The 15,655-nt window shown below is 47.2% G+C and overlaps 1 protein-coding gene across 4 annotated transcripts in view; it reads left to right on the forward strand.

Annotated features, from left to right (window-relative positions):
• The window catches only part of LOC109932966 (PHD finger protein 20-like), a 53,984-nt gene extending 38,559 nt beyond the window's left edge, over positions 1-15,425 (forward strand). For all 4 annotated transcript variants that reach the window (XM_048608399.1, XM_048608400.1, XM_048608401.1 and 1 more), the window contains 4 exons: positions 1,309-1,504; positions 6,209-6,629; positions 7,600-7,789; positions 13,586-15,425. In XM_048608399.1, the coding sequence (XP_048464356.1) occupies positions 1,309-1,504; positions 6,209-6,629; positions 7,600-7,789; positions 13,586-13,728 (950 nt within the window). In that variant the 3' untranslated portion in view covers positions 13,729-15,425. The remainder of the gene's footprint in view (positions 1-1,308; positions 1,505-6,208; positions 6,630-7,599; positions 7,790-13,585) is intronic.
• Positions 15,426-15,655: the final 230 nt, after the last annotated feature.

A 15,655-nucleotide genomic window follows, 5' to 3' on the forward strand; every position in this document is an offset into this window, starting at 1 on the left:
CTGAAGAAGGGTCTCGACCTGAAACGTCAGCTTTCCTGCTCCTCTGATGCTGCTTGGCCTGCTGTGTTCATCCAGCTCTACACCTTATTATCTCAGTCAACAATGATGGTTGTGTTCAGCTGGTGTGGAGGCACAGGTCGAGGATCAAGAAAATTCCTATTCAAGTATTGTGGGACAATCTTACATGTTCACCAGAGTACAGTTCATTTTCTGTTGTTCACTCGTGGGCATCACTGGTTGGCCAGTCTTTATAAACTGTCCCTAGCAGAAAGTGGTGGAGAGCTGCCTTCTTGAAATGCTGCAGTTCATGTCCTGTAATTAGACCCACAGTGCCCTTAGGGAGGGAATTCCAGGACTTTGACCCAGCGACACTAAAAGAACAGCAAAATATTTCCAAGCCAGGATGGTGAGTGACTTAGAGGGTAACTTACAGGTTGTTGTGTTCCTATGTACCTGCTCCCTTGTCCTTCTAGATGGTAGTGTCATGGGTTTGGAAGGTGCTGTCTAAGGAGCCTTGGTGAATTGCTGTAGTGTGTCTTGTAGACGGTACACACTGCTGCTTCTGAGTGTTGATGGTGGAAGGAGTGAATTTTTTTTTGGATGTGATGCCAGTTAAGCATGCTGCTTTGGTGTCAAGCTTTTTCAGTGTTTGTGGACCTGCACTGATCCAGACAAGTGGGTAGTATTCCATCGCACTCCTGACTTGTGCCTTGTAGGTGGTGGAAAGGCTTTGGGGAGTCACTTACTTGCTGTGGCATTCCTAACTCTCGTAGCCACTGTATTTGTATGACTAGCCCAGTTCAGTTTCCAGTCAATGATAACCCTCAGGATGTTGATTGTGTGGGATTCAGCAATGATAAAATACCTTCGAACATCAAGAGCAGATGATTAGGTTCTGTCTTGTTGGGGTTAGTAGTTGCTTGGCATTTGTGTGGCATGCATGTCACTTGCCATTTATCTACCCAAACCTGGAAATTGTCTAGGTTTTGATGCATTTGGACATGAACTGTTTCAGTGTCTGAGGAGCTGTGAATGATACTGAACATCTGACCTCACAATGATGGGAAGGTCATCAGTGAAGCAGCTGAAGGTAGTTGGCCATGGGATGCTACCCTAAGAAATTCTAGACCCACTGAGCCACAGATAATAGTGTGACTCATTAGTGACACTAATGGAATTGAGTGGAAACTCTGCACTCGGCTTCTGTGTTGCTTAAATGAGCGTGGGAAATGTTTAGTTCTTAGCCTTCAGTGATTTTTTTATTTTTTTGACAAGTGCCAATTGATTGATGTATTATTTCTTCTGTAGATCAGCGTTTGAGCTCCAGATACTGGTATGACAAGGAGTGGCTAAGCAGTGGCCACATGCATGGCCTGACCTTTCTAAAAGAGAATTATTCTCATCAGAACAGTGGGAAGATAGTTTCGACGCACCAGCTACTGGGGGATGTCCACAAGGTGATCGAGGTGCTACATGGGCTGCAGCTAAAGATATACATCCTGCAGTAAGTCAGAGTGCCGATGGCTTGAACGTTTTCGTTGAAAGGTCAACACGTTAGTGGGTCATACCAGCCAATGATAGGTCAGGTGTTTATTGTCCCAGGTATTTATCTACTGTGCCTCTCCTTACACCAACAAGATGGAAAAGGTGCCAGATCATAATTATGTGTCACCTTGTTGAGAGAGAGTTTATTGGTGTGGAAATGGTTTGGGGTGTCGGGTGGGGGACGGTGGTGGGGAGAAGGAGTCTTCTAATTGCTCTGACTTCATGCTGCAGAGTGAGTTTGGAGAAGATTGGAAATGTGACAGTCGTTCAACCTGAGCCCGGCCGGGCTGTTGGAGACTGGAGGAGGGAGCAGTTTCCATTTTACAGCGTCTAGAGTGGTGCGCTTTTATTATCGGGCAATGTTTGTGATACTTTTGTGTTGTCAGAGGTCCTGAGACCATCTGATGGATCATTGGTGTGTGAATGCTCCTTTTAAGTATATGATTTCTAATTATTCTTTCTCCGAAGAAAATAACGGAATCGTGCTCTGGAAACAAAGTTATTTCAAATGGTTCATGTGTGAAACTAGGCTTCGAGATGTACAAATGTAAATCTTATCAAGAGTCTTGCTCCTGTGACCTTTCTGAGTCATAGAATGTGAAAGTCTGATTAGGAGGTGATTTCTCCCACAGGCTGTACACCTGCTGGGCTCAATGTTATTCCATGATGGAATACCGGATGAAAACTCTTCTCGAGGGAAGCTAGGGACAGGCAATAAATAGTCCAGCCTGCTATGCCCCTGTTCCATGAGTGAATAAAACAAAAACTCAATGTGACAACACTGCATATAATTCTGGTTGCCCTGCATAAGGAAGGATGTTACTAACTGGAAAGGGTGCAAAAAAGTAAACCAGAATGTTAGACTGGAAGGTTTGGGTTATAAGGAAATGTTAAATAGGCTGGGACATTTTCCCCCTGGAGTGTAAAAGGCTGAGGGGTGCCCTGTTCGAAGTTTGTAAAACCATGATGGGCATAGATAGATAGTGTGAATAGCCAAGGTATTTTCCCCAGGGTGGGGGGAGTCCAAAACTAGGGATACACGTTTAAGGAGAGAGGGGAAAGATTTAAAAGGGACTTAAGGGGCAACTTTTTCACAGAGAGGGTGGTGTGTATATGGAATGAGCTGCCAGAGGAAGTGGTGGAGGCTGGTACAATTATGACATTTAAAAGGCACCTGAACAGTTACGTGGATAGGAAACGTTGTGAGGAATATGGACTAAATGCAGGCCAATGGGACTAGTTCCATTGAGGAACTCTGGTCGGCATGGACAAGTTTGGACAAAGAGTCTGTCTCTGTGGTGTATGACTCTATATAATACTGGAGGAGGGAGGGGATCTCTGCTGCCGCGTGGAGAGCTGGCGAGGCCCACACTCTTGTCCCCTTTTCGGAATGACTGTCTTTAATCACTCCTTCGACCACACCTGCTCAACACACCAGACAAGAGCCCTGGAGAACGATTGACTGAAATCTGCTGTAAAAATACTGACACTGGTATGTGCCTGATTTGTGTATGTAGGCCAAGTGATGGAAATGTAAGCCTTCTGATTCTCCAGTTTAGATACTGCTGCTAATATTTGCAGGTTTCAGTTACAAATTAAAGATGTTTTTAAAGGCAAGAGAAGCTGTAGCAAAATTCTGACTTTCATTGTTCTAGCTGTTTATTTTTAAATGCAGTTGCCACCTTTCTTCCAAACCCAAGGCAAATACACATGGAGCTTGGATCATTGCTTTAAGTTTTGTTCATCTTTTAAGTTGTTGAATTAGTTAACTAATTTCTACATCTTAAGATAAAGTTGGACAGTTTATAGATAAATTAGAACTGCACTGTCACAGCCCCAGGACATCACAGCTGATGTTCATCAGAGTAAGGTTCAGGTCCAACGATGTTCAGCTACATTGTCAGTGAATGACCTTTCCTCCATCATAAAGTCATAAGTGGGAATATTTAATGATGATTGCTCGATGTTCAGAACTATTCACAATTCCTCATACTGAAACAGCCCATGTCCATATGCAGTAAAACCTGGACAATATTCAGGCTTGGGCTGATAAGTGATACTAATGTGGGCAATGACCATCTCCGCCAAAAGAGAATCTAATTGCTTCCCATTGACATTCAGTGGCCTTACCATTGTTGAATTGTGCAGTTTACTACTGACCAGAAATTGAATGGAATGGCCATATAAATACTGTGGTTACAAGAGCAGGTCAGAGCCAAGGAATTCTGCAAAGAGTAACTTGCCTCCTGTTTCCCCACTACGAGGCACAATTTGGGAGTGTGATGGAATACTGATCACTTCCCAAATCGATTCAACAACGCTCAAGAAACTTGACGCCATCCAGGATAAAGCAGCCCATTTACTCCATTCACCATAAATGTTTCCTGCACCACTGGCACACAGAATTGTATTGTGTGCTAGAGACAAGATACGCTGCAACAGCTCACCAAGTCTGTTTAACATCTTCCAAACTCATGACTCCTCCTACTTAGAAGGACAAGGGCAGCGAACTCCTGGAGAGCTTATGTGGGTTGTAGGGGATGGGTCTGGGTGGGATGCTCCAAGGGTCAGTGTGGACTTGTTGGGCCGAAGGGCCTGTTTCCACACTGTAGGGATTGTGTGATTCTGTCTCGTGGCAAACGGATGCGGAAGGGGCAGCAGTGGGTCATTCCAGGGGAGCTGGGTTCCTACCTCCCCAGGCAGTACTCAATGCTGCCATTGGGGGGTGCAATGGTGACAGCTGATACAACATCTACCTCGGATGGAGGGGGTGCCAGGCGCAGGGACAGAGGTCACGGATCCTGGTGCTGTCCCTGGCCTGGGTTCCTCCAGACCAGGGCCTGTGCATACTGGTCCCAGCACCAGCACAATGGGTTCCTTAGCGCCTGGAACCCCAGTTACTGGGCCCTGGCCATGGGGTGGGTGTCAACATACTGTCAAGGTTGGAGATCCAAAGAGCAATCATATTGGACTCGAGAGATGAATTCTGTTTCTCTCTCCACAGATACTACCAGACCTGCTGAGTTTCTCCATCGCGTTGTTTTTATTGTTACTGTACAGCAGATATAGTTTTATTCATAATAAAAACCGAATGAACTGCGGATGCTGTAAATCAGGTTCGAAAACAGAAGTTGCTGGAAAAGCTCAGCAGGTCTGGCAGCATCTGTAAAGAAAAAAATCAGAGTTAACATTTCGGGTCAGAACTGATGGTACGTGGGAAAACGTCGGTTTATATGCAGAAGGTAGGGAGGGAGGGGGAACATCTACATTCTGCTTGCAAAAAAGTCCCTGAGCTACCTGTTGCCTGCCACTTTAGCACACCACCCTGATCCCTAGCCAACACCTCTGTCTCTGGCTTGCTGCAGTGTTCCAGCGAACCTCAGCACAAGCTGGAAAAACAACACCTCATTTTCCACTTGGCAACCCTACAGCCCTCTGGACTCAATATCGAGTTCAATAATTTTACGGCTAAACTCTTCCATGTCCCAGCCCCCTACCCCACACACACCAGTCCTTGTTACCACATAGCCTGTCATTACACACTACCTATTGCCAGTCACTAACAATCCCCATTAACAGCTATTCACCCTCCTAGCCAGATCATTATCAATTCCTTTGTCCATCCACTGTTCACTCTCCTTGGGCTCTATCCTTTATCCTATTGTTTACTCCCTACCCCATCCCCCTCCCTATCTTCTGCATATAAACCAACGTTTTCCCAGCTACCATCAGTTCTGAGGAAGGGTCATAGACCGGGAACGTTAACTCTGATTTTTTTTCTTCACCGATGCTGCCAGACTTGCTGAGCTTTTCCAGCAATTTCCGTTTTTGTTCACAGTTTTATTCATTCACGGGATGAGGGCACCTCTGGCTAAGCCAGCATTTATTGCCCATTCCTAATTGCCCAGAGCGCGGTTAAGAGTGAACCACATTGCTCTGGGTCTGAAGTCACATTCCTTCCCTTAACGACAAAGGTATTTTCTGACAATGAACAATGGTTTCGTGGTCATCATTAGAGCCTTAATTCCAAATTCTTTATTGAATCCGATTTCTACCATCTGTCATGGTGGGATTCGAACCTGGGTCCCCCAAAACATTACCTGGGTAATGGATTAACAGTCCAGTGCCTAGTGGTATGCACTGTATTATTGTATAGAGATAGTATACATATGCAACCCCTGCTATATGTCACAGAAGTTGCTTAGTTTGTAAATGCCCTGTGGCAGTGAGTAAACCTCCCCTCAGCTGAAGAATTTTATTTGAATGATGGCAAGAACGATGAGGAGAAGTGTGTAGTCAGCTTTTTTTAAGAGATGAGTGTGTTTGAACAGGAGAGCCAGGGGCCTGGACAATGCCCCTCTCGCTCTCAGGGTATCCGTTGAGGCTCTCCCCACCCCCCACCCCTTGCGCCAAACCATGGAAGGGTTCCTGGTGGGCCCACCCTCTGTAAAGTGGCACCCTCAGTGATTAACCCCAGGGGCTGGATGCCATGTGAACTGGGAGAGGGGACTGTACCATTGCAGATGGTGAGACTGAGGCAGAGCGCATTTTTTTTTTCCCCCCACGGCGATTGGGAAGCTGCACACATCTGAGTCTGTTGACTTTACCCACTTTGTGGGCTGATGGCCTGCGTTCTGTTCTCTGTCTCCCCAACTCCAACCAGGAATAAAGACCAACCGGATCTGAAGCTCTGGTGCAAGCCATGGAGAATCTCCTCGACGGCCTTCGAGAAGCTGAGGGAAAGGCAGAGTGCGCCCAGCGAGGACAGCAACAGCGGGGTCAGCGCCAGCGCCAGCACACCATGCAGGGCACAGAATGGCACGGCTGAGCAGCAGAACAGAGCTCCCATGATCGAAGAGTCCTACATCACCAACGAGCACTGTTACCAGAAGCCTCGGGCCTATTACCCCGCGGCAGAGCAGAGGCTGGTGGTGGAGACCCGCAACTCCGCGCTGGATGAGGGGATCGGCAGGATGAGGGAGAATGGAGACGAAACTCTGGCCGAGAGGTTCGGGCGGAATCTCGACGACGACTCGGGAAAGCCTGACCTCGAGGTTCGCCGAGAGCAAGCCGGTTCCTGCAAGGTCAGTCATTCCACTTCTAACTATCTGGAAAGGTCACCACCTGAGTGGGTCACACCAGCCAGCAATAGGTCAGGTGTTTAACGTCCCAAGTATTTACCTGCCGTACTTCTCCCAACACCAACAAGATGGGAAATGTACCGGATCAGAATTATGTGTCCCCTTGTGGAGTGAGAGATGGTGTTGGAGGTGTGGGCTGCTGAGGAATCTTCTCATTGTGTAGGTGTATTGGGCTGAATGGCCTGCTTCTATTCTGTACATTCCGCCTTGGCGAGAGCGGTACTGTATTGGAGGGTGTCCAATTTGACCTGTGTACAGCTTCGGTTGGGGATGTGGGAGGAGGTGTGGTTGGTGGTGAGCGAGAACTGCCATCTGTATTTTCTGACCTCCCTCTTGTGGATAGCTGTATATCAGGAATTCCCAAATCATTGATCACGGCTCCTCGCCCTCAGTGCAGGTTAAGAGACCAGCGATCAGAGCCATGAGGTCCACAACAGCAGTGCAGATGAGATTTGACAGTTCGGGGATCAGTTGCCATAAGCATCTTTTCTTTTTGCTAGTACATGTGGCTCACTGTGAAGGAATTTTAGCCTGGTCACTGTCCCCAAGAGCGTACAGAATAGGTAGATTTCTGGGATAGTAGGAACTGCCGATGCTGGAGAATCTGAGATAACAAGGTGTAGAGCTGGATGAACACAGCAGGCCAAGCAGCATCAGAGGAGCAGGAAGGCTGACGTTTCAGGTCTCGACCCTTCTTCAGAAAATCAGAAAATTCAGATTTCTGGGTTTGTGCCTGTAACTTTGCTGTGGGAACTCTGGGAGTTCTACCACACGGAGCCACTGTGAGAAAGGGTTTGGGAAGCTCTGTACTTTATTGTAGCGAGGACTGGTTCCCCCTCACACAGCCCCTCCTCTGAATCGTCGGATCTCCCAGCGGGAATGTTTTCACCGAGTGCCGTCTACCTTCTCTCAGGTCCGTGGCAGCAGCGGCGATACATCTCCCGAGGCAGAAGCGGAGAAGGAAAGCTGTGAGCTGAAGCAAAGTGAGAACGAAGGGTCCAGTGACCCCCAGCTGCAGTGGCAGGTCAACTTACTGACACACGTCGAGTCATTGCAGGACGAGGTCTGCCATCGCATGGACTTCATTGAGAAAGAGCTGGACGGTAAATGGTGACATTTGTCTGTTCCTGTGTTTCGTGTGTGGGGCTTTAGGGTCTTTGACGTCATACCCAACAATGATGCTCCATCAGAGACTAATCTGATAGATACATGATCCCCATTGGTACAAGAGCTAGACCATGCTGAGTTAATGTTTGTCAGTGGGGTAGGCACAGGGGCAGTAATGCGTTGGAAGACGTGGGAGAGGAGCTTACTAACACAATGTGTGGTAATGACCTGGACTCGCTGCTTATGGGGCTGTTGGAGATCAGGACCATGAATAGTAGCAAAAGGAAATTTCAAGGCTTTTCAAGGGATATAAACTTTACAGGACTGTGGGGAGAGAGGATTGGATTAGGCTACACTGCAGAGCTGACATGGACTGGGTGAGCTGAGTGTTGTGCTATGTTGTGAAGACTTTGAAACAAACACGTGGGATAGGAAATATGCTGAAAGCATTCACAAAGCCTTCCATTGCAATTGTGGAAGTTTTGGTGAGAAGACAAGGTGATTAAATAGAAAAAGCCTAAAAATGCTTGACCAAAATATATAGGAGCAGATTTAAGCCATTCGGCCCATTGAGTCTGCTCTAGCATTTGATCATGGCTGATACATTTCTCAACCCCATTCTCCTCCTTTCTCTCCGTAACCCTGGATGCTGTTATTAATCAAGAACTTCTCTACCTCTGCCTTAAAGACACTCAATGACTTGGCTTCCACAGCCTTCTGTGGCAATGAGTTCCTCAGATTCACCACTCTCTGGGTGAAGAAATTCCATCCTCATCGCCCCTTCATTCTGAGGCTGTACCCTCGGGTCCTATTGAGCTGATATGTAGAGGAATAGAGTATGGAAGGCAGGAAGGTATTGTGCACCTTTTGTGGGTTACAGTCAGAATGTTGTACCCAGTGAAGACTTTAGGGACACAGGGATAATGTTAAATGTTTGTAACAACAGCAAGCTCGCTTCCCCTCCTGCCCCGCCCCCAACCTGTCTGCAGCCTCTGACATGATGACTGCATGATCTTCCAGCACTTTCGATCTGCGAGATCTTGACAGGGCAGCAACTGTGAGAGGTTGTTTCCCCCTGGGTTGGAGAATGTAGAACATAGAGGCACAATCTCAGGATAGGCAGTTGATTATTTCAGACTAAGTCGTGGAGTCTGGCTCTGTGGCACAGAAGGGAAGGGGGGAGAATATGAGAGCAATTGTAGTGGGGGATTCAATAGTTACAGGCATAGACAGGCGGTTCTGTGAACGTGAATGAGACGAACGGATGGTATGTTGCCTCCAGCCTGCTAGGGTCCGTGATGTCTCGGATCGTGTCTTCAAGATCCTTAAGGAGGAGGGTGAGCAACCAGCAGTCATGGTACACATCGGTACCATGACATAGGTAGAAAAAGGACTGAGAATGTGAAAAACGAGTACAGGGAGTTAGGTTGGAAGCTGAAGTCCAGGACAAACAGGGTAGTTATCTCTGGATTACTACCCGTGCCACGTGATAACGAGGTAAGAAATAGGGAGAGAGTGCAGCTAAACACGTGGCTACAGGGCTGGTGTAGGAGGGAGGGCTTCCATGATGTGGATAATTGGAGCACATTCTGGGGAAGGTGGGACCTGTACAGTAAGGACGGGTTGCACCTGAACTGGAAGGGCACAAATATCCTGGGAGGGAGGTTTGCTAGAGCTATACAGGATGGTTTAAACTAGATTGGCAGGGGGTGGGGAACCAGATTTGTAATTCAGAAGATGAGGTATTCAGCCTTCCAACAGTCACAACAGGGAGTGAGGTTGTTAATAAAGAATTGCGGTTGTTGGAGCGTAATTGTGGACACAGGGACGGTTTGAGGTGTGTATACTTAAATGCTAGAAGTATCAGAAATAAGGCAGATGAACTTAGAGCATGGGTCAGTACTTGGAACTACGATGTTGTGGCCATTACAGAAACTTCAGTAACTCAGGGACAGGAATGATTGTTGGAAGTTCCGGGATTTAGATGCTTTAAAAGAAATAGGGAGGGTGGTAAAAGAGGCGGGGGAGCGGCATTGCTAGTCAGGGCTAGTATAGCAGCTACTGAAAGGCAGTTCGATAATGATATGTCTACAGAGTCAATTTGGGTTGAGGTCAGGAGCAAGAAAAAAGCAGTCACTTTGTTGGGGGTTTTTTACAGACCCCCTAATAGTTGCAGAGAAGTCGTGGAGCGGATTGTGAGTCAGATACTGGAAAGGTGCAGAAGTCACAGGGTTGTAGTCGTGGGTGACTTAAACTTTCCAAATATTGATTGGAAACTTTTTAGTTGTAATAGTTTAGATGGAACGGATTTTGTCCAGTGCGTTCAGGAAGGATTCCTGACACAGTACGTAGATAGACCAACACGAGGAGAGGCCACTTTGGATTTGGTGCTTGGCATTGAACCGGGCCAAGTGTTAGACCTGTTGGTAAGGGAGCATTTTGGCGGTAGAGATCATAACTCTGTTACTTTTACAATAGTCATGGAAAAGGATAGGTATATACAGCAGGGTAAGGTTTATAATTGGGGAAAGGGTAATTACAATTCTGTTAGGCAAGAACTGGGTAACATAAAATGGGAACAGATGCAGTCAGGGAAGAACACTATAGAAATGTGGAGATTGTTTGTTTGTTTAAGGAATGCATACTGCGTGTGCTCAATATGTTTGTCCCTAGCAGGCAGGGATGATGCGATTGAGTGAGGGAGCCTTGGTTCTCAAGAGAGGTCGAATGGCTAGTTAAGAGGAAGAAGGATGCTTATATAAGGTTTAGGAAACAAGGGACGGAAAAGGCTCTAGAGGTTTATAAGTTAGCCAGGAGGAGCTGAAGAAAGGGCTTAGGAGAGCTATAAAGGGGCATGAGAAAACCTTGGTAGATAGGATCGAGGAAAACTCCAAGGCTTTTTACACGTACGTGAGGAATAAGAGAATGACCAGAGAAAGGGTAGGGCTGATCAAGGATTGTAAAGGGAATTTGTGCACGTAGCCTAAAGAGATAGGAGAGGTCCGTAATGAATACTTTTCTTCGGTATTCACAACTGAGAGGGACCTAGTTGTAGAGGAGGACAGTGTGAAACAGGCTGGTAGGCTAGAGGAGGTCGATGTTAGTGAGGAAGATGTACTAGGAATTTTGAGGAACTTGAAGATAGATAAGTCCCCTGGGCCTGATGGGATTTATCCAAGGATTCTATGGGAAGCGAGGGAAGAGATCGCAGGGCCTTTGGTGAAGATCTTTCGTCCTCACTGTCCACAGGTATAGTGCCGGAAGATTGGAGAGAGGCAAACATCATTCCCTTGTTCAAAAAAGGGAATAAGAATAACCCCGGAAATTACAGGCCAGTTAGTCTTACGTCAGTGGTGGGCAAATTATTGAAAAGGACTCTGCGAGATAGAATTTATGATCACTTGGATAGGCACAGTTTGATTCGTGATAGTCAACGTGGATTTGTGAGGGGTAGATCATGCCTCACAAACCTTAGTGAATTCTTTGAAGAGGTGACCAAACACGTGGATGAAGGTAGAGCAGTGGATGTGGTATACATGGATTTAAGTAAGGCATTTCATAAGGTTCCCCATGGTACGCTCATGCAGAAAGTAAGGAGGCATGGGATAGGGGGAAATAAGGCAGATTGGTTTCAGAATTGGCTGACCCTTAGAAGACAAAGGGTGGTAGTGGATGGAAAATATTCAACGTGGTGCTCAGCTACGGGTGGTGTACCACAAGGATCTGTTCTGGGTCCTCTTCTATTTGTGATTTTGTAAATGATTTGGATGCAGGAGTAGAAGGGTGGATTAGTAAGTTCGTGGACGATACGAAGGTGGGTCGAGTTGTGGATAGTGCGAAGGGCTGTGCTAGGTTACAGAGAGACATTGATAGGATGCAGAGCTGGGCAGAGATGTGGCAGATGGAGTTTAACCCTGAAAAGTGTGAAGTGCTTCATTTTGGAAGGACAAATTTGAAAGCAGAATACAGGGTTAACGGAAAGATTCTTGGCAGTGTGGAGGAGGAGAGGGATCTTGGGGTTCATGTCCACAGTTCCCTGAAAGCTGCCACCCAGGTGGATAGAGTTGTTAAGAAGGCGTATGGTGTGTTAGCTTTCATTAATAGAGGGATCGAGTTCAAGGGCCATGAAGTTATGCTCCAGCTATACAAAAGCCTGGTTTGGCCACATCTGGAGTATTGTGTCCAGTTCTGGTCTCCTCATTACAGGAAAGATGTGGAAGCGTTGGAAAAGGTGCAGAGGAGATTTACCAGGATGTTGCCTGGAATGGAGGGAAGGTCTTACGAGGAAAGGTTGAGAGAGCTGGGGCTTTCCTCTTTAGAACGACGAAGGATGAGAGGTGACTTGATAGAGGTGTACAAAATGATCAGAGGTATAGATAGAGTGAACAGCCAGAGACTTTTTCCTAGGGTGGAGGTAGCTATTACGAGGGAGCATAGTTTTAAAGTGAGTGGAGGTAGATATAGGGGAGATGTCAGAGGTAGGCTCTTTACTCAGAGAGTGGTAGGGGCGTGGAATGCATTGCCGGAGAGGGTAGTGGAGTTGGCCTCATTAGGGGCATTTGAGCCGCTATTAGATAGGCATATGGATGATAGTATAAGGTAGGGGTGGAGGTTAGATAGACATTACTTAGGTTTAGGGTAAAAGTTTGGCACAACATCGTGGGCCGAAGGGCCTGTACTGTGCTGTACTGTTCTATGTTCTATGTTAAAAATTGCCTCACTGAGGACTGTCTATCCTACGAGGCCGTGCCTGTAGCATTATTGTGTGTACTTAAGGTTGCATGTATTTCAGTGTCTCAGAATGGAGAAATTTGTGAAGTGAGCGGAAAACTGGAGTTGAAGCACGAGGTCAGCTGTGATGATATTGAGTGATGGAGCAGGTTCGATGAGCTGAATGGTCTGCTGCTGCTCCTAATTCTTGTGTTGAACCCATAAGCTGCTGAGTCGTGTGAAGAATGCAAGCCGTTGTGTTGAATTGGCTTGGGTGGGCCATATACGCTGGCATTAAACATATGGGTTGAATGGCATGTTTCCATACTGCAGATAGTCAGTGGTACATTTATTGGTGACCTACTTTGTCTTTGCTTTTAAAGGCATCTCTTAAATCACTCAGCAGCAGATAATATTGAAAATACTTTGAATGTTTTGATTTGTGATTTCACACACAGTGGCCTGGGTACAGATTATTAATCTGTAATAACTTTGGCCGTGTGTTGAAGTTCCACCCACCACTCCTTTTGGGTAGTGAAAATGAGGAGGTGGATGACGTAGTCTGCATTTGGATGGTGTGTGTTTGGGAGCTGCTTTTGGAGTTGCCTTTGTGGGGAGCGTGGATGGAACTGTAGAAGGAAATTTGCGAGCTGGTGCACAGCTTTGTCACAAGTAATTGAGTGGCACGGTGGCTCAGTGGCTCAGTGGTTAGCTCTGCTGCCTCACAGCACCAGGGACCCGGGTTCGATTCTACCCTCGGGTGACTGTCTATGTGGAGTTTGCACATTCTTTCCCCCCCACCCCCTGCCCCCCACCGTGTCTGCGTGGGTTAACTCCGGGTGCTCCAGTTTCCTCCCACAGTCCAAAGGTGCACAGGTTAGGGTGAAGTGGTCATGGGAAATTGCCCCGTAGCGTCCAGGGATGTGCAGGCTAGGTGGGTTAGCCATGGGAAATGCAGGGTTACAGGGGTGGGTCTGGGTGGGATGCTTTTCAGTGTGGCCTCAATGGGCTGAATGGCCCCTGTCTGCACTGCAGGGATTCTATGATAATGCTGTTTTCTCCCTGTTCTGTCTGGCTCCTAGTTCTCGAGAGTTGGTTGGACTATTCTGGTGAGCTGGAGCCTCCTGACCCACTAACCCGACTGCCTCAGCTCAAGCACCGGATGAAGCAGCTCCTCACGGACCTGGGCAAAGTGCAGCAGATCGCTTCCTGCTGTCCTGTGTGAGATACATCAGGCACCCAAAAGGATCTTTGACCACGGGGACATTGTGGCAAGGTCGGAGATTGGTCAACTTAAACCACAGAAACAGTGTGGACAGAAGTACATGGGTGTATGTGACTGGGCCATTCCCAGGTTGTTTTGATCGGGGTGGGGGGAGCCTGTTACAGAATGACGAAAGGAAGCCCCTCTTCTTCTCCTCCTCCCTACCCCCCCCCCCAAGACTTGACCACGAGCCTCTGTTCCAGTGAACCTGAATCCATGATCTGTCTTCTGCTTGCTTTCGCTCTCTCGGAACACTGCAGTGTTTGAACATTTTAAGAAGGCGAGTTACCATCTGGACATTTTAGAGAGAGCTTTTTTTTTTAAAAATCGAGAAGAAAAATTGCTAAGAATTATTGGTGTATTTAAAGTTTCCACATTGACACCTTTGTCGTTTTTTTTTGCGTTGAAGGAAAGAAATGTTCCCGTTTTTCGGGTAGAGGCAGTGTGGCCATTCTGAGCACTAACTGGGAGGGTTTACTGAGCTGGTTCTGCGGAGCTATTGTATGCACAAGCTGGGACTGACTACGTTACCTTGGAGTCGTTCACGCAATCTGTAATTGTTAATTTGATCTGTACAGGACTGCAAAATTTTTGACTCTACCCATTTCAAAAAAAAACTTAATAGTTTTTTTCCCCTGATTTGCATCAGTTCCATCATTGTAGGGGGAGGTTTTAAGCTGACAGTTTCTGCTCAATGTTAATGCTGTGGAAATGAATGGGTTTTCAATGAACCAATCTGTCTTCCATTGTGTGTGTCGGGGGTGGGGGGAAAGGGAGGGAGTCACGGCTAAAACTCTCGATGTTTTGCCGATGATATGTCTTCCCTATTGTTCTGCCCAAACCAGACAGTTGACCTCCCAACACCCCCACCCCTCCTTAATAGGTGGGATGATGTAAACCTGCCCAAGGAGTGACTCCATTATAGCAGTGCGCAGAAAGTATATATACGAATGTACGGTCAGATCAGTGCAAAGGAATATAGTAACAGGTGAAGGCCATTCAGCGTGTCCTGGAGCCTGCTCCGCACCATTGTGTCCAGTTGGCGTTGGTCTGTACCCTAACACCGCATCCCCACCTTTGGGCATGTAAGCCTTGCCTAATAAAAATTTGACGACAAGTTAGTGAAATACTGCCCAACGTGGCAATGTGAATAAAAACAAGCGTTGCTGGAAGTACTCTGCAGTTCAGGCAGCATCAATAGAGAGAGAGCAGCAGAATTGACATTTCAAATAGGTGGCCTTTTAATCGGACCTGAATCTATTAGAAGTCATGTTGATCTTCTGTTTTAATTTCAGTCCATAATGAGACTGGCAGTGGATTTTCCCAGGAAAGGGATGCATGTTAATCTGTCTTTTTGCTTTGCAGATGCTGGCTAAACAATACATGTCCACATTTTATGCCTTGTTTCAGTTCTTTGCAGATTTCTAACATTTTAACTTGAGTGCTGCAGTCCTGGCATTTGGAACTGGCTTAACTGGCAGTGGCTAAGAAATGATTGCCAACTCGGGGCCATAGCGTGGGGTGCGGGAGAGGACGCTGAGCTTGGAGCAAATCACTGCTCTACCCTCCTTCCTGCTCTATTAAACTCCTCAGAACAGCCTTCCTGAACACACACACTCCCCCCTCTCTTTCCCCCCCACCCTCTTCCCCCCCCTCTCTCCTCCTCTCTCCCCCCCCCTCGCTTTCTCTCCCCCCTCTCTTCGTGCTCTTTCTCCCCCCGTCTCTTCGCGCTGTTTCTCCCCCCTCTCTCTTCACGCTCTTTCTCCCCCCTCTCCGCACTTTCTCTTCCCCCCTCTCTCTTTGCGTTCTCTCTTCACCACCTCTCTCTTTGCCCTCTCTCTCCCCCCTCTCGCTTCACCCTCTCTCTCCCCCCATCTCTCTTCCCCCC

Source organism: Rhincodon typus, chromosome 19 (genome assembly GCF_021869965.1).
Source record: "Rhincodon typus isolate 14 chromosome 19, sRhiTyp1.1, whole genome shotgun sequence".
NCBI classification, from domain to species: Eukaryota; Metazoa; Chordata; class Chondrichthyes; order Orectolobiformes; family Rhincodontidae; genus Rhincodon; species Rhincodon typus.